The 20,015-nt window shown below is 41.7% G+C and overlaps 1 protein-coding gene across 1 annotated transcript; it reads left to right on the forward strand.

Moving 5' to 3' along the window:
- Positions 1 to 15,823: 15,823 nt before the first annotated feature.
- LOC138935309 (uncharacterized) lies at positions 15,824 to 18,206 on the forward strand. The gene is made up of 3 exons (XM_070299760.1): positions 15,824 to 16,266; positions 16,340 to 16,599; positions 16,912 to 18,206. Exons 1-3 carry the CDS (start codon positions 15,824 to 15,826, stop codon positions 18,204 to 18,206), a joined length of 1,998 nt encoding a protein of 665 aa, XP_070155861.1.
- Positions 18,207 to 20,015: the final 1,809 nt, after the last annotated feature.

The following is a 20,015-nucleotide window of genomic DNA, read 5'->3' on the forward strand; positions in this document are numbered from 1 at the left end:
ATTCAATAATATTATTAATTAACATTGCATTATTATTATTTAAACGAGGCTGATTTTTCTGCCGTGATCGATAACGAGATTGACTTTCCCCGATATTTTAAATCAATAAAAATCGTAACGCGATAATACTTAACGGAACATATATTGTGAGACGTGACTGTATTCTTTTGTCTCACTTTGAACGTAAACATGTAACCATGGACATCAAAAATTGTAATTTAGTCATATAAACGGCACGAATTCGAAATCTTACTAGCACAAAACGCAACTAAATTATGACTATCAGAGATCATGTTAAAAGGAAAAATATGACAAACGTCTTTGACAAAAGAGCGTTGAAAACGATGAAACAAAACCATTGAAATTCACCGAAATGTTCGCTCATTGAATGTTAAATATAGATAGATAATGTTTGAGAGCGTTACGATCGCTAAGTAAAACGTAATCTAATCTGGTTCATCTAGCGCAGAAGTTATCATAATCAGAGAAAAGAATTTAAAATATAATAAGCAGAAGAAAATAAAAGAAATAATATTAGCAGCTGTGGCATGTACTGTACTGCTTATATTATTTAAGTAATAAAATTTATATTCTCTTTTAAAACTATTTAATACTCTTTTGAGCACGATTACGATAACTGCGGCCATCTATTTGAAAGGTCGTTTCTGAAAGCATTTTTGAAGAGAAATACAAGAAAAATAGTAAAAAAAATTTCCAACCAATAGTTTTCGAGATATATCACTTTAAAGTATTGGACATGATAATAAAATGTTACAAAACGGACCCAATGACTTTAACCTTGACATATGTTGTGAAGATTACTGTCACGAGTATCTTCCATGTCTAGCTTAGAATCGTGCAAGAATAATCCAAACGAAATTTTCGTTTCAAATCTAACCCAATCCACTCACATAACAATTATAGGGTGAATCTCGCTTCGCGTTGTAAAGTATATGCGTGGACACAGTGAGTTCCGCCCCCTACGGGGGGGGGCTCCACTTCTGAAAGATATAACCTAATCCAAACCTATTTCTAATTTAAAACTAAAATTTGGTTTGGGTTACGTTACATAACTCAAACCAAATTTTCGTTTCGAAATAAACTTTAACTTTAAATATCTCAAAAATTATAAGAGACCGCCGATTAAGTTATAAGGAAAAGTTACTCAGGATGATGATCTTGACAACATATGTCAAGGTCAATTTTATTGGGTCCATTTTTATAAAGTTTTATTATCAAGTCCAATACTTTAAAGTGATATATCTCGAAAAATATTGGTCGGAATTTCAAATAGGAGGCTGTAATTATCGTATTCATCCCCTCTTTTGAAGCAATGTAATTTTATTTTCAACTTTAATTGATAAATATTATATATGTATATTTTTGCACTAATTTAATGTAATGCCGTTTATCTTGCTATAAATAATAATAGCTTTGCATGACATTTGGACGAATGACAACAATCAATGAAATTTGAAAAATGACTTCATCTCACATATTCTCGATAATTATTTTTAAAATTTTATATTGTCAATCATATACAATTTGCACATCAATAATATGAACTTAACTATTATTAAAATAATGATAAATAAGAATTCGGCCATGTGAAAACTTTTTTCATGACTTTATTGTCATTGTCGTCATTTTCGTTACCATAATCATTGCGCTATAGGAAGAGTGTAAAAATTTCATCGTCCACCAATCAATGCAAATCCTGCCGACCATTCGCCAGGCATAAACTGCAAAACGGTCGTGAATCGTCAATAACACTTGCAAAGAACGTCCAAATGTCCAATTGAAAAGACATTATCTGGAATTGGCCGATAGTGCGGGAAACTCTGCGAAGACAATGCGAATTCTGCCCATCTGAAACTCCATCCTGAAGCGCAACAGATCATAATGGAGAAAACAAGTTTCGTCTTTGATCGCGTTCTTCAGGCCGTCATCTTGTTACGTCAGACTCTGCCAAGACGCTAACGACCATTCGCATAAATTCCAAGTCGGTCGTGAATCGTCAAAAAGACTTGCAAAGAACATTCAAGTGTTCAATTTAAAAGACGTTACCTAAAATTGACCGATGGTGCGGGAAACTCTGCAAAGACAATGCGAATTCTGCCCATCTGAAACTCCATTCTAAAGTGCAACAAATCATAACGGAGAAAACAAGTTTCTTCTTTGATCGAATTCTTCAGGCCGGCTTCTAGTTCCGTCTAACATTGCCACGATGTCAATGACCATTCGCCAGGCATAAATTGTAAATCGGTCGTGAATCGTCAATAACACTTGCAAAGAACGTCCAAGTATCCAATTGAAAAGACATTATCTGGAATTGGCCGATGGTGCCGGAAACTCTGCCAAGACAGTGCGAATCCTGTACACCTGAAACTCCATCTTGAAGCGCAAAATATCATAACGTAGAAAACAGGTTTCTTCTTTGATCGAATTCTACAGTCGGCATCTGGTTAAGTCTGACTCTGCCAAGACGCCAACGACCATTCGCCAAGCGTAAATTCCAAGTCGGTCGTGAATTGTCAAAAAAACTTGAAAAGAATATTCAAGTGTCCAATTTAAAAGACGTTACCTAAAATTGACCGATGGTGCGGGAAACTCTGCGAAGACAATGCGAATCCTGTCCACCTGAAACTCCATCCTGAAGCGCAACACATCATAATGGAGAAAACAAGTTTCTTCTTTGATCGAATTCTTCAGGCTGGCTTCTGGTTACGTCTGACTCTGCGACGACGTCAACGACCATTCGCCATGCTTAAATTGCAAATCAGTCGTGAATCGTCAATAACACTTGCAAAGAACGCCCGAGTGTTGAATTGAAAAGACGTTCTTATCTGGAATTGACCGATGGTGCGGGCAACTCTGCGAAGATAATGCGAATCCTGCTCATCTAAAACTCCATCCTGAAGCGCAACAAATCATAACGGAGAAAACAAGTTTTTTCTTCGATCAGATTCTTCAGGCTGGTATCTGGTTACGTCCGATACTGCCACGACGTTAACGACCGTCTGCCAAACACCAACTGCAAATCGGCCGTAAATCATCAGATCGAGAAAGCTTTGTTAACATATTGCGATCCGTATGTTGTTAGTAAAAGTAAAAGACTAGTTTTCGCTCATTTTTTAGAACATATCAGACTGTACATGTTTTGATTAAAATAATTACACGTTTGTTTAACAGTAATGCGATAATGAACGTCAATCGACGTCACCATTTCTTACGCTTTTTAAAACCAAAAACGTTGATTTACGTTATCGGCACGCAATGTGTTAAATTATAACGATTAATAGATAAACTAATTTTCTTCTTTCCCTAACTTTATTTTTCAATCTTTTTGCATTACAAAAGCATGTTACGAAAAAACCGTCAATGACGATATTACAAAATTGCGTTTAGATAATTTTAATTTTACGGCTGCTGATTTTTTGTCTTGCGCGATTTTGTGCTTGTCAGGCTCGAAAAGTTTTTAATGTTTGGATCGGATGGAATGAATGTTATCGAAAAACGAGAAGTCAGTTTTGATATGTCGCTTTTTTGCATTTATCATATGGCTAATTAAATTTGCTAATTAATATTGTGTTGTGCCTCCGGAGAGGCACGGTAGTTGGGATCGTTTGCCGGAAGGAATTTGGGAATTCGGGCTCCGCCTGAGAACTTTATTTAAATAATTCGGACACTTTCCACATTAAATAAATAGATTAATATCAGATTTATTTGTGGTTTGGTTTATTTACAATGTTCCCGCACTTTCGCTCACGTCGCGTATCACGATAACGGTTATCTTAACGTGCGCGTGTCTAGAGTCGAGTTTCGGTCTCGAGACTCGCCTCTCGCTTCTTCGTGTATATTTCTGCCGACTGCGTGGCTATTTAATATTATAATAATTATTGATATTCGTTTTGACACTCGCGGTTGTTAGAGATATTACTCGCGTAAAGGAATAAAGATTGCCCGCGTAATATTAATTAATGATCAAGACTGCCCGCGTAATATTAATGGTAAAGACTGCCCGCCGTTCGTTAGCGGTGGGCCTTTTTATTAACTCCCTTTGGCTACCCGGGAGGGGTTCGTTTAGCGACAAGGCTGTGTGTCATGTCGCTTGATTTTGGCAATCTCCGGATGCAAGCTAAGAAGTAGGACTTCTAAGTAGGACTTCTTTGCTTGCACTTTCGCAATTTCTTTATTCCTTTTTATTTCGCTTTTAAGTAGGACTTCTACGTTGCATTTTCGCAATGTCCTTCTTCCGCTTGCCCTGATTTCCGCGTTTTCGCAATGAAATGATTGCACGGTCGCTCGGGCTTAGCGCGTGGCTCGCGTTGTCAGCGCTTGTTCGGTCAACGCTCGTAACGTGATCTGTATTCGCGTTACACGTTGAGCAATCATATAAAATAATATGTATTTAGAATAATATATTTAATATAATTCGTGTATAGCCTGTTCGGGCTATAACAATTGCGATTATTATTCGAAGAAAAATTCCTATATCTAAATATTTAACAGTGAAGCAAAAATCAAGAAAAAGTATTTATGATACTTTTATTGCATCGAAAAAAGGATAATATTTACATTTTCGAAAAAAGAATGGGCATAAAATCATATATGACCAAAATCATATATGTAATTATATCTGGAAATATGCATATTCCATTGCGCCAAATTTCGGATGTAATTATATATGGTTATATATAATTATATATAATTATATAAGTTTACTTTTTCTTGGATTGTATCAAAAAGTAACGCGATTATTGTTCAAGATACATAAAGTCGCTTTTACTGTTATCATTCCTAGAAAATGGAAATTAGTAAAAAAACAATATGAATGTAAGGCTCAAATGACTAAAATCAAGAGTGTGGATATAAAATGGCAATAACGTCCAAAGCGCGGTATTAAGGGCGCAACGATATCTAATATAAAAGATAACAAATTTAAAATTAATAATTGAAAATTAAAATACATTAATCACGAAAGGCGTACATTTCGAGCGTGCCGCCAGGATATAAGATATCGGAAACGCCAACGCAGATCATTTATCTACCGATCATCGCACGGAGCATTACTGATTTAACGATACGCATTGTTGATCAAGAAGGACATTTGCTCGATCTTCAAGAAGAGCAAATTACCGTAAGATTTGTAACGGCAGGGCCGTTACTACAGGGCGTGAAAATATAGAAGATATATATATATATACCCGCACGACTCACTTTACTCGACCCTACGCTACCTATCCCGCTTGCACGCACACCGCACGCGCCGTCTCCCTCGCTCATACACCGCACTCGCCGTCTCCCTCGCTCATACACCGCACTCGCCGTCGCCCTCACACCAGACATTATCTCTCTCGCGGTCCCCACGCAGAACCGACCCCACTACCGGACCGACAACACTTAGTGGGGGAAACGGCCGGGTATATAAGCCTGGCCGGCCGAGACATCGAGACCAGATCTCGTCCTGCCATCCAGCTCCTAGCACCGATCTAACCACTACCTACTACCTCTTGGGGGCTAAGATTGTCCTTAGTTCTGCTGGGTTGCACCGGCTCTCTCTACCTCCAGGACTGAGGTTGCCCTCAGCTCTGCCGGGTTGTACCGGCTCCTATCTCTGTCGCTCCTGGAGTCGAGGTTGCCCTCGTCTCCGCCGGGTTGCACCGGCTCCTGTCTCTACCCGGGGCCAAGGATGTACTTGGCTCTGTCGGGCTGCACTGACTTCCGTTGCCAAGGCAAGGTCCGACGTGACACTCGGCCCTGCCCGCAATACCAAACTACCTAGCCTGACACTAGTTGATAGGTCGCCTGTAGATATTGTGCCGTAGTCTTAAGCCCGTTAGCTATAAGTCCGCTAGTGTTAATCGCGCTAGTAATAAGCCTGTTAATGATAAGTCCGCTAGAAATAAGCCTGCTAGTCCTAAGAGCCTGCTAGTTATAACCGCGCCGTAATCCTAAGCTCGCCTGTAAGTAAAACCGCCGTAGAGATTAGGCCGCGCTACCGCCGCAAGCCGCCTTACGTTTTTCACCGCTTACCGCTTCGCGCCCGCCGCTTTGCACGTCCGTTGCACATCAGCTGCTTTCTGCCTACCGCACGCTAACCGACATCGCCTGGCCCTGCACGCTGCTTTGTGTATATATTGTATATTTGCTTCTAACTAAAATAAACTATCTTCTCTACCTATACTATGTTCTCGTAAGCTTGAGTCTCCCCTTCTCTCGAACCCGGACACCGACGAGCCGATTCGAGCGTCGAGCGAGGTGACGCGTTAGGGAGTGGTGCACTTGGACACAGTATAATTGGACACGGTGCAAATGGACACGTTACAAATGGACACGAGATTTTGCACACGGTTCAATTGGACACAGTGCATTTGGACACAGTAATTTTGGATACAGAAGCTTTTGGACACATAAGAAAATACGCATCGTTTACTTGGACACCGCTCAATTGGACACTGTTCATTTGGACACAGAAAGATGCGCACCGTTCATTTGGACACCGTTCGTTTGGACACCGTTATTTGCCCACCGTTCGTTTGGACATCGTTCATTTGCCCATCGTTCGTTTGGACACCGTTCATTTGCCCACTGTTCGTTTGGACACCGTTCATTTGCCCACCGTTCGTTTGGACACCGTTATTTGCCCACCGTTCGTTTGGACACCGTTCATTTGCCCACCGTTCGTTTGGACACCGTTCATTTGCCCACTGTTCGTTTGGACACCGTTCATTTGCCCACCGTTCGTTTGGACACCGTTCGTTTGGACACCGTTCATTTGTACACAGAAACATGCGCACTGTTTGTTTGAATATGTAACAGATGGAGAGAAATAAAAATCATTTTGGGAAAATATAATCAGTATTCTTATAACACTTTATACTGGTAAATCTATGTAAAATATGAAATCGTGAAAAGGAGATACATTTGAAGGTTATAATATCTGTCAAAATAAAATATATTCATACTTATATATCTCTGATACTGATGTCATTAATTTTACATTGCTTTTAGCACTTTGTTTAGCCTTTCGCATATTTGGATGTCATGCATGGATACAGTGGGTTCCGCCCCCCCTGCGGGGGGGCTCCACTTCCGGAAGATATAACCTAACCCAAACCTATTTCTTATTTAAAACAAAAATTTGGTGTGGATTACGTCGTATAATCTAAATCAAATTTTGGTGTCCAAACGAACGGTGTCCAAACGAACGGTGGGCAAATGAACGGTGCAATGAAAACTTCTTCCACATACGGAGACGATCTTTCGTGCAATATTTGACTCGATTGTACATCTTTTATCGGAGTAGAAGTTATCACATTCGATAATTGTTTCATTCGCTTACGTTTCGATTGATTTGGAGTAGAAGTTATTAGCGAATCGTTCAATGATATATTTGACCTTGTTCGCTTTGTTCCAGACTCTTTTTTCAGATGCTTGTCTTCGAGCATACTCGATGGATCGATTTTCGCTTCATTAGATTCCACATTGATTGTATTTTCGACAAGTTGTTTTAGAGGTTCGATAATTGGTTTAAAGTGCCTCTCCAATGCGACGTCTTCCTCCATTTGACCGGTTTTTAAAGAACGATATTTTTTGCGGATTGATTCGCTCGTTTTTACAATCTCTCTCGCAATTTTCTCACGATCGTCACTGTCAATCGTCATCGTCATGTTGCGCTCGGACGAAAATTTTTAGACGTTGCTCGATCGATGTATCGATAGCGACTAACCACTTTACGGTATTGCAAAATCGTTAAATCCTTTTCGATATCTTCCATTAGTCTGTAAACTGTCTTTATCAACCACTACAAATCCATACTTGTGTTGCCAACATTTCTGACAGAATGCGCGAAAATCGCCGTAAGACATGTCAGTATTTACATGATCGTTGTATACATGTTTCAAGTTTGTACCATCTTGTTTAAATAAAATCAGTAAATTTGCATTGTCCCGTATAAGATGCTTGGGTATCTTGGCATACGTTTGACAAAGATAGAAACAGTCGACGCTCGAATGTCGACCCATTGCAAAGTACTCTCTTATCGTATCTTGCTTATCGCACGCCACGTCGTCAAAGATAAAAATGGAATTCGGAAGGGCCTCGCTCGGTGGAATAACGTCACTATTATTAGAGAATGTAAAATAACCAATTTCATCGATCGATAATAGCAAATTTTCCAAGTATCGATATTTCGGTTGTTGAAGCGATTTCGAATATACGTACACATTCTCGAAATGTACACCGTGTGGACTTTCTATCAAACTTATCAACACGTTAGTCTTACCGCAATTCGAAGGACCGCAAATGATACCGCGTATAGTAGTCGGCAGCATGTTTCCATGCTTGCGTATTTCTTTCTCGGACATTACTTGTGTTTTATCGTCAAAATTTATCACTTTGATTATCGTCGCTTGTCGCGCGAACCGCATGTTTGCTCTCGCGAATCTCAAATCAGATTTTGGAAAATGAGTCATCGGGGCCATATTTTTAGAGGCGCACCGAATCGAAACCGCTCAGTCTCAAAAATGTTTCTTCTTCTATCGGTTGACAGCGATATTCTCGAGCTTACCACCGAGCAGTTACAGATTATCTCCAAGATTGTTTTACTGCGAGACTTTGGTAGCTACGTGGAACAATTGTGGGACAAGCTTCCCGAACATATAAAAGCTGACTCAGAAGTTCAACAGTATCGTCGATGCACGCGACATTATAATTTGTCGTGGCAGCAAACACATTTCGACGGTCCAACATCGTTAATAAAAAATTGTGACAAATGTCAGCAAAAATTATAAGAGGTAGCGGTTTGTTAAATCGTGCGATAAACGCACTTCCTATCGAATTACATATTCCAGGCTATCAGTTTTGCGGACCAGGAACTCATTTAGAAACACGATTGGCTAGAGGCAATCGAGGTATCAATCCATTGGATGCCGCGTGTCGCGAGCACGACATAGCTTATTCCCGAAGCAACGATCTTGGTCAACGACACGTTGCGGATAATATACTCGCCACGAAAGCGCGAACGCGTATTACCGCGAGAGATTCGACTCTTGGCGAAAGAGCAGCCGCTACAGCTGTTTGGGCGGCTATGAAGGCAAAGACAAAATTCGGTATGGGGCTGAAAACAAAAAAATCATCGATGAAGAAAAAGACTGCGAAAAAACGAATACTTTCTATAGCGAAGCGCGGTGGTATCTTACCAATTTTACCATTATTGGGAGTTCTCGGTTCGTTGGCTGGCGGAGCAGCGGGAATCGCGAAGGCGGTGAACGATAGCAAGGCGACGCAACGTCAGCTCGAAGAAATGCAGCGTCATAATCGCGCCATGGGAGGTCACGGACTTTATCTCGCTCCATACAAGCGTGGACGAGGGTTCTCAACAGCAGCCAAGAAAGAAAAAAAAAATGTCAAAATAAAAATGCCTGCCGGTGTAACAACCAATGTACAATTGGAACAGCTTGCAAGACGTATGCGTATACAATTTTTTAGGGGTGTTTTCATGCGCAATAATTTACCGATAAACGGTGTACGACGAAATGAGAGCGGTATCGTCAATTTGGATGACGTCGATGGTTCCGGTACTCATTGGGTTGCGTATGCAAAGAGGGGAGATCGTGTAGTATATTTCGATAGTTTTGGAAATCTGCGACCGCCCAAGGAATTAGTGCGATATTTTGGACAGAATGTTGCAAATATAGAATACAATCACACGGCCTATCAAAATTATAATCAAAGTATTTGTGGACAATTGTGTCTTGGATTTCTTCAAACGGTCGATGATCGATATGAATTTAAAGCCTGACAATTCACCATCGCGACTCAGTATTCGTTTGACAGTTTTCCAGCATGTCACTTACACTTATGTTGACCGGCAAGAGTAGCGCGCTTGCTGTAAGTTACTTTCCGGCTATAGATTTAGACGATGGCGATTACGAGCTTGGTTTAATGGACTTTGAAACGTATCATACGATATCGAACGTGAATTCTTGGAATAATAAATTTTATTTTGATAACGACGATAAGGAAATTACGATTCCTGAGGGATCGTACGAATTACACGCTATAAACGAATATCTCCGACATGCAATTTTACGACATCGATGCGTAGTTGATTCCAACGATATTGTTGATGACGAAGAACACGATGAATATCCAATAATGCTTCGCGCTAATCATAATACGCTAAAAAGTGAAATCAAATGTGTCTATAGAATAAATTTTAGTAAACCGGGCAATGTTGGATCGTTGTTGGGATTCTTGTCGAATCGTATATTACAGCCTCGGAAATGGCATGAATCGGATGTACCAATAAATATTATTAGCGTAAATATTATTCGTATAGAATGCAGCGTAACCACTGGCGCGTACAGCAATGACAAGCGCGTACACACGATACATGAATTTTCACCGAGCGTGCCGCCAGGATATAAAATATCGGAAACGCCAGCACAGATCATTTATCTACCGATCGTCGCACGGAGCATTACTGATTTAACGATACGCATTGTTGATCAAGAAGGACATTTGCTCGATTTTCGAGGAGAGGAAATTACCGCAAGATTGCATATACGGCGGCGGCAAAAATAAAGCCTTTGACAATATCTTTGCGAGGGACAATATTTTTGCTAGAAGGCGAGTGACTGCTGTATCGGGTGACAATAATCAGATATCTGGTTACGCTAAAAAGAAGCTCAGCGCGTTGAATCGCGAGTTTTTAAAATCATTGGGATTCGTCGTACGAAATACATAACAATATGATTGACATCTTGCATATCGGAGATGAGCCGATCTTTGACGACCGTATCACAAGATTGAGACTCATACGTACAATCCATACGCCAACACAACGCTTGGATATAGCGACGAGATACGGATACCGATACAACATCAAGATTTGTACACGTTACCATGTGAAAGTTTTCTATACGTCGAAGGAAAGTTGATGGTGCGTAAAGTAGCTGAAGAGGGAAGAGTGGTATTGGGAAACAATTGTGTCGCGTTTATGTTTGATGAACTTCGATATGAACTCGACGGTGTGGAGATTTACCGCAACAGAAACGTTGGAATAACTTCTACGATTAAAAATTATATCTCTCTAACAACCGAGAAAGGTAAAATCTTGGGGAATACTGCGTGGAATATGTCACATAATGCTGTTGAATCTTACTTCAATTTTTGCGTGCCGCTAAACATACTATTGGGTTTTTGCGAAGATTATAAACGAATTGTGATCAACGCTCGTCACGAATTAATTCTGATACGTTCGCGCAACGATAACAATTGCATATTTGGACATGCTTCGGCTGAAGCTGATATCGAATTATTCAAGATACAATGGCGTATGCCACATGTAATATTGAGCGAGGTCAATAAACTATTCTTGCTGCGCGCGTTGGAAAGCGGGCGATACTTGAATATCAGTTTTCGCTCTTGGGATCTATACGAATTTCCTCTATTGCATAATACGACCAAGCATTCGTGGACCGTGAAAGCCGCCTCTCAGCTGGAGAAGCCGCGATACGTGATCTTTGCGCTGCAGACTGGTAGAAAAAATGCTGTGTCAAAAGATATTACTACATTCGACGACTGCAAATTGACCAACGTTAAACTCTATCTGAATTCGGAATTTTATCCCTACGATGATTTGAATTTAGATTTCGATAAAAATAGATTCGCCCTCTTGTTCGATATGTATTCTCGTTTTCGCAAATCTTATTACGGATGTGATAATGATGATGTGTTATTAAACATTTCAAAATTTCTACATTGCGGTCCTCTCGCGGTTATCGATTGCTCGCGACAAAACGAGTCTGTCAAAAATTCCACCGTGGACGTGAGATTAGAGTTTGAGTGCAAGGAGGATATACCGACAAATACTACCGCCTATTGTCTCATCTTGCACGATCGCGTTGTCGAATATTGCCCATTGACCAACGTAGTTCGTAAAATTACCTAAATCAGCAAATATCCCCTCCAATGTCAAAATATAAAAAGATTGAGATTTTGACGATCGGCAACAGTCGTACATCGTTCTTGCAATTGTACGGTAATATCATCAGCATGATCGCGCCAACGTTTGTGGATCTGCAGGGATTCATTATCGGGAGAAACTTTGTCGTGAAGGAAGTAGCGATATTGAGAAATGGATCTGTTCTCTCTCATTACTTTTTTGCAAGTCCCGTACCATGGCGTGCGCTTACAAAATCTGAGAGATGCCAAGCTTCATGGTTAATCGGACATCACCATGGACTTCAATGGGAGGATGGAAACGTTCCATACAGCTTCGCTAGGCGTTTAATTACAAGAGCTGTGATGGGCGCGATGGAAGAGGAAGATGGAGCATCTCCTATCGTGTACGTTAAAGGATGCGAAAAACGAGAATGGCTGGTCGATATACTTGACGATGATGCGAGAAACGACGTTATTATTGAGACCTTGGATGCGGACTATGAAGATATCACTTCGTTAAATAAGCTAGATGTTACTAATACTATGCGCTGTGAAAAACATTTGAAAAATTGCGCTTTACAAAATGTATTTAAAATATTCAATTGGTGGACGAATCATCATAAAGATTCGCCCAAACATTATTTAGAATAAACTATTGTTAAAATATATTTTATTCTTTTTTATTCTTCCCTTTTCCTCTTTCATATCCCAGTATGCGAGTATTAAATTTCAGTACGTGACGTTAGATAGCAGCGTCAGCCACCTTATCAGGCTATGAATGTTACATTTCAGTACATGCACATAGACTTTAAATATTTGAATGGTGTATAAATAATTGTTTTGTTGTTTAATTGTCGTTCGTTAGCCGTTCAATAGTCATTCAATAGCTGTTCGATTGCCGTTCGATAACCGTTCAAAGCCGTTCGATAGCCGTTCAATAGTCGTTCGATAGCCGTTCAATAGCCGTTCAATAGCCGTTCGATAACCGTTCAAAGCCGTTCGATAGCCGTTCAATAACCGTTCGATAGTCGTTCAAAGCCGTTCAATAGCTGTTCGATAGCCGTTCAATAGTCGTTCAAAACCGCTCGATAGTCGTTCAAAGCTGTTCGATAGCCGTTCAATAGCCGTTCATAGCCATTCGATTGCCGTTCGATAGTGGTTTACATATTATAATAATATATTATTCATATTTAAAAGACTTTAGATATTTGCTCGTGGAAAGATGCTAACATTTGTTTTGTTATCAAGAACTGAGAGTAAGCGTTCTTCGTAAGTGATACATCTCCTACTCTAAAATGTTTGAGACAATGCCTTTTCCTACATGCACGCCTCGCGCTATCTCTGTCACACCTACTCGCGGCATCGTACCTTCGCGTTCCCTCTTCCCCATGGCCCCCGCACCTACCGTTCCGCCGCGGTCTCCTCCCCCTCATCGCGGTCCCCGCGCCTACCATTCCGCCACGGTCTCCTCCCTCTCTCCGCGGACCCCGCGCCTACCGTTCCGCCGCGGTCCCCTCCCCCTCTCCGCGGACCCCGCGCCTACCGTTCCGCCGCGGTCACCCCCACGTGACGTCATTCCCACCCCCATGACGTCATTCCGACCCCCGTGACGTCATACCCCCGTGACGTCATCCCCCCCCTGACGTCATTCCCACCCCCGTGGCGGCATACCTCCCCCCCATGACGTCATAACCCCCCCCCGTGACGTCATACCCCCGCGCCGGTTTCCCCTCGCCCCTCACCCCCCTCAGAGGACCTGGCTTAGAACTGGCCCAGTATCACTACTAACAACAAAGACTCTAAGAATGAATTATAAATATATAAATATAATGAATAAATATAATGAATAAATACAATGAATAAATATAATGAATAAATATAATGAATAAATACAATGAAGAATTATATCAAGAGAGACCGCCAACGCAACTCCCCCCTCCGCCACCACGGATTCCGACAGGGAGCAAACGCGAAATATTGCGTCTACCGTCGAGGGCCCCTGCCGAAATCCGTATTGCTCCACACTAAGATCAGGGCTCTCAGGTGCCGGACGAGACGGTCAGCGATGATCTTTTCAGTAGTGTTATAGGGTCGGTTCTAACTCAGGTCTTTCGAGGGGATTGCGGGGCAAGGGGAAACCGCGCGGGCGAGGGGTCATGACGTCACGCGGGCGGAGGAGGATTTTGGTGGCGCGGGGGACTGACGTCAGGCGGGCGAGGGGAGCTTATCGCGGGAGCATAATCGGCGGGGTGTATTACAAAGGCGAGTGCCGATGTCCGTCTGCCCGAGAATTTATAAATAATATAAACAAGATAGAACCATCGCGGTGCTCTCTTCATCTTTTTTCCAGGAAAAGTCGCTCGCGCACTATTGCGCGTAACATTAAAATTAGATGATAAGGCGAGCGCCGATATCCGGCTGCTAGAATTCGCGTCGGGACATGTTTATCGGTGTATTACAAAGGCGAACGCCGATGTCCGGCTGCCCGAGAATTGATAAACATTATAAACAAATATTGTCTCATACTGCACTATTGCACGTGCGGTATTATTGAATTTCGTAGAAAGATGATAAAGTTAGCGCCGATGTCTGGCTGCTATAATTTATTATAAACAAAATAGAACCATCGCGGTGGTCTCTTCATTTTTTCCAGGAAAAGTTGCTCGCATTATTGTGCGTAACGTTAGATAATAAGGCGAGCGCTGATATCCGGCTGCTAGAATTCGCGTCGGGACATGTTTATCAGTGTACTTACAAAGGCGGGTGTCGATGTCTGAAATATAAGGCAAGCGCCGATTTCAGGCTGCTCGAGAATTTATAAATAATATAAACAAGATAGAACCATCGCGGTGCTCTCTTCATCTTTTTTTTCCAGGAAGAGCCGTTTATTGCGTCGTTTGTCGGGATACGTTTCGCGATACCATAACGCGATAGATTAAAAAATATATATACTGAAGAACGAAGGGTGTCACAAACGCAGTATGCGATTTGAAAGCTTGCGGTCCGTATATCGACTGAAAAGGCGACTGAAGGTACGGCGGGTACTTGTAAATTTTTGTGATTGAGATATACGACGCGATAAGTGGCCGGTCCTGCTCCAATTGTAGATTTCCGGCGTATCAGATCTTTCCATGCAATATGTGCCCAATTTGCACGCGGTAATAAGAAAAAGAAACATTAGCATAAAAAGTGTGAAAAAAAATAATAATAAAACATGGAAAATGTCGAGCAAACCGAACGCGACCTGTTGGAGCTGTCACGTCGAGTCGCTACCTTGGGCGAATATTTCGCGTGGGCGCAGCGATGCGAGGAATTTATCAAACAGCTCGAAGAACACAGTCGTGTCAAGCGTCCGCGACTCTCGATCGGAGTTCGACAATCTTTGGTGGCTAGAATCGCGCGACTCGAGGGTGCGAGGACTCGATTAGAGAAACGGTTTATACACAGCGGTAGTGATTACAGTGGTGACAATACCGCGGAAAGATTCATTTGGCGAGAGATCGATACCGCGTTCGAAAACCGTATACTGACCGGTGCGGTGATTAACGCAGACTATATCGAACCGCGACAATTTCTCGAGGACGCCAAAGACATCGTGCTCAAACACGTGCAAAAAGTTATGGAAAGACATAATAACGTGAAAGTGAACACTGTGTTCAACGGTGAATTCGTGTCGGGTGATAAGAGCGCAAATAAAAGTGTAAATACCAAAAACTATGAACTCTTTCGCACGTCCGATTTACACGAGTGATACGAGCGATGCGTCGTCGAGCCCACGCTTGCCTCGCTAGAAGAATTTCAAGAACGCGATAGCGGGTGGGCATTGTCGCGAGTTCTCGATTTAACTGTAAATATAAATAAATATAATCCAATGCGCGCGGGGTGTCATATTAAATTACCGCGAGAAATAACAATGAAGAGAGCGGTAATAAACGTGCAATCTAAAGACAATGCGTGTTTCGTGTGGGCGGTGGTCGCCGCTCTACATCCAGCTGAAAGAAACGCGGAACGGGAATCTTCGTATCCACATTATACGACAGTGCTAAATCTCCAAGACATTGAGTTTCCGATGACATTGAGTCAAATTAAAAAATTTGAACTTCACAACAACATTTCGATAAATGTATACTGCATCGAGAAAGAAAACAACATTGTCCCGATACGTCTGAGCGAACAAAAGAAGGACAGACACGTCAACTTGGTGTACATGCAAGATTCGCAAGACGTCGGACATTTTGCGTGGATCAAGAATTTATCCCGCCTCGTGAGCTCACAATTGAGTTGTGGCAAACGAAGACAATATATCTGCGATCGGTACGTATATTTAATAAAAATGCAATATATACAATATACGAAAGAAAAATTAATTATTTCTATTTTTTTACAGATGTTTACACTATTTTGGATCGGAGGACAAGTTGCAGTCGCACATTGTAGATTGCCGAGAAATGAACGACTGCGCCATCCGGTTACCAAGCGATAAAGACAAGTGGCTCGTGTTCAACAACTACAACAGAAAGGAGCGACTTCCCTTCGTCGTATACGCCGACTTGGAGTGCGTGCTGAGGAAGACCGACGGTGATCCGATGGGGTCTACGTACACGTTTCAGCATCATCAAGTATTTAGCGTAGCTTATTATGTACATTGTTCGTACGACGAATCGTTACCTGCGTTTTATTCTCGCCGTAGTACCGATTGCATTTCGTAGTTCGTGGAAAAATTAAAAAATTTAGCGCAACGCGTAAAGATTATTTTAACCACGAATGTCCCCATGGTAAATTTAACGCGAGATGAGCTGGAAAAGTTTCATAGCGCGACACAATGCCACATTTGCGAAAAACCGTTTGCGCCAGACGACACGCGCGTACGCGATCATTGCCATCTTACCGGACGGTATCGAGGTCCCGCGCATTCAAACTGCAATTTAAATTATAAAGACTCTTTTTGCATTCCAATAGTTTTTCACAATTTATCCGGTTACGATTCACATTTTATCATCGAGGAAATAGCTACCGCGTTCGAAGGCTCGATCAACGTACTACCGATAACGAAAGAAAAGTATATTTCATTCATGAAATACGTTAAAGATACCGCCGAAAAATCAGATTGGCGAAGCAATATAAAGTTACGGTTCATCGATTCGTACAAATTTCTCAGTACTAGTCTCGAAAAATTGGCATCGTTTCTAAATAATGATAAACTTCAAATTTTAAAATCGAAATTTCAAAATTTATCGATCGAAGAGTTCAATTTATTGACGCGAAAAGGAATCTTTCCATACGAATACATTGATTGTGTCGATAGGTTGCACGATACGTGTTTACCATCGCGCGAATCATTTTATAGTTCCTTGACCGGTGACACCGTATCCGAGAGCGACTACGCGCACGCCGAAAATGTGTGGGAGCGGTTCTCCGTTCGAACGTTAGGCGAATACAGCGATCTGTATTTAAAAACGGATGTCTTGTCATTGGCCGACGTTTTTGAAAATTTTCGCAACAAATGTATCGAGAGTTACGGGCTCGACCCCGCGTATTATTATACTCTTCCCGGATACACGTGGGATGCAATGCTAAAACATACGAATATTACGTTCGAATTACTTACTGATATCGATATGGTTATGTTTATCGAACGGGGAATACGCGGTGGCCTGAGCCAATGTTCCGGCAGATACGCGCGAGCCAATAAAAAGTACATGCCGTCTTACGACCCATCGAAACCATCATCGTACATGATGTATTTCGATGTAAACAACTTGTACGGTTGGGCGATGTGTCAACCGTTGCCCTATGCCGATTTTCGATCGGTCGACGACATCTCTGACTTTGACGTTAGCGCGATCGCTTCGGATTCAACCACAGGTTATATTCTCGAGGTCGATCTGGAGTATCCGCAACATCTTCATGACGCGCACGCTGATCTATCGTTCTGTCCAACGCGCGATAAGCCGCCCGGCAAGCGGCAGGACAAGCTCCTCGCGACTTTATACGATAAGAAGCGTTACGTCATACACTATAGCAACCTGCAGCAATGCACGCGTCGCGGCCTTCGCATCGCAAAGATACATCGCGTATTGCAATTCGCTCAATCCGCATGGCTCCGCGATTACATCGAACTCAACATCCAGTTTAGAACGCGCGCGACAAACGATTTCGAGAAAAATTTGTACAAATTAATGAACAACGCGGTATTCGGAAAAACTATGGAAAACGTGCGCAATCACGTCGATGTAAAATTATTAACAAAGTAGGACGGGCGATACGGCGCGGAGGCGATGATCGCGAAACCAAATTTTCACAGCAGAAGCGTCTTTTCGGAAAATTTAATCGCCGTTGAACTGCGCAACCTCGAGGTGAAATTCAATAAGTCGATCTATGTCGGTATGTGTATACTCGATATATCGAAAGTGTGTTTATACGAATTTCGCCACAAGTACATGTTACCGTTATATCGCAAAAATTGTAAAATAATGTACACCGATACAGACAGTTTGATTTATCACATCAAATGCGAGGATGTGTACGAGAATATGAAACGCGATATCGCTAGATTCGACACGAGCGATTATCCGGCTAACAACGCATACGGTATACCGCTCGAGAACAAGAAAGTGCCGGGCTTGATGAAGGACGAAAATAACGGTGCGATCATGACTGAATTTGTCGGGCTTAGAGCAAAAATGTACGCGTTGCGAGTAAATAGTAAAAAGGATACAAAAATGATTAAAGGTGTCAAGAGTAATGTCGTAGCGAGAACGATAACGTTCGACGATTACACGCGGTGTCTGCGCGATGAAATTGAAATGACTTGACAACAATCATGTATAAGGTCAAAATTGCACGAAGTGTACACAATCAGCGAAACAAAAATCGCCCTGAGTCCGTACGACGACAAGCGATATATCGTACCTGATTCGACCAACACCCTACCGTGGGGACATTACCGGATACTTTTATAATGTAATATAATGTAATGTAATGTAATGTATGTATATATGTATGTATGTAATGTAATGTAATGTAATGTATGTATATATGTATGTATGTAATGTAATGTAATGTAATGTATGTATATATGTAATGTATGTATGTGTGTATGTATGTATGTATGTATGAGGAAAACAAAAGAAATATATTTCTATCTTTCTTTTTTTCTTTTTTATATTTCATATTTTATATGCTGTATACATCTTACATATATTTTTTTATATTTCAGATATTTTATATGTATTTCATATTCTTTATATGTTAAAAATAAAATACAGTTTGTACGAATTAAACCACAATGTCCTTGTGTATCCAAGAGTTGTGCGATCCATCGAATCCCAATCATTTACATCCCAATCATTCATCACGTAAACCTCGTCACCTCTCCTGCGCAGTACTTTCTTCACGAGATACACATCCGGATAAGTCGCGCGACGCAACTCGTACTCGTAGAACGCTCCAGCGACAGATTTTTTGCGATAGTCCTCGTAGAGTAGATAGGTTACGGGATTAGTACGTTGCACTTTAACGATCTTAAACACTTTGGTGGTCCAGTTTGGCGTGTAACCCTTCTCGAAGATCGTCTTGTACTTGCTAACTCGTACCGGGTCACCTACTTTCAATTTTGCCGGACCCGCGATTTTTATCGCGCTGTACACAGTATCCAAGAGTCTTTCGGCGATCGCGGGGGTAACGTCGACGGGTCGCATGCCGATCGTTCGATGCTTGCGCGCGTTGTAATCCGATACGAGTCGCGGCAACGCATCGACCCACTTGTAAGTTCCGTTGAGCGTAAACGTTTTCCACGTATCGTTCTTTAACGTACGATTGAATCGTTCGACGACCGATGCCTTCAACACCGAATACGTGGAATAATGATTGATGCCGTGTTTCTTCACTAGACGTTGCACGTTGGCGTTGTAAAATTCCTTCCCCATATCGGTTTGCATATTTTTCGGGCACCTCTCGCTATTTCGAATTATCTCTGCGATAGCATCAGCTGTCTCGCTTCCGCCTTTATTCTTGAGCGGTACGGCTCACGCGTACATGCTCAACACATCGATGACGGTGAG

Source organism: Polyergus mexicanus, unplaced genomic scaffold (genome assembly GCF_030449975.1).
Source record: "Polyergus mexicanus isolate NDT 795.1 unplaced genomic scaffold, iyPolMexi1.0 SCAF_8, whole genome shotgun sequence".
In the NCBI taxonomy this organism is placed as follows: domain Eukaryota; kingdom Metazoa; phylum Arthropoda; class Insecta; order Hymenoptera; family Formicidae; genus Polyergus; species Polyergus mexicanus.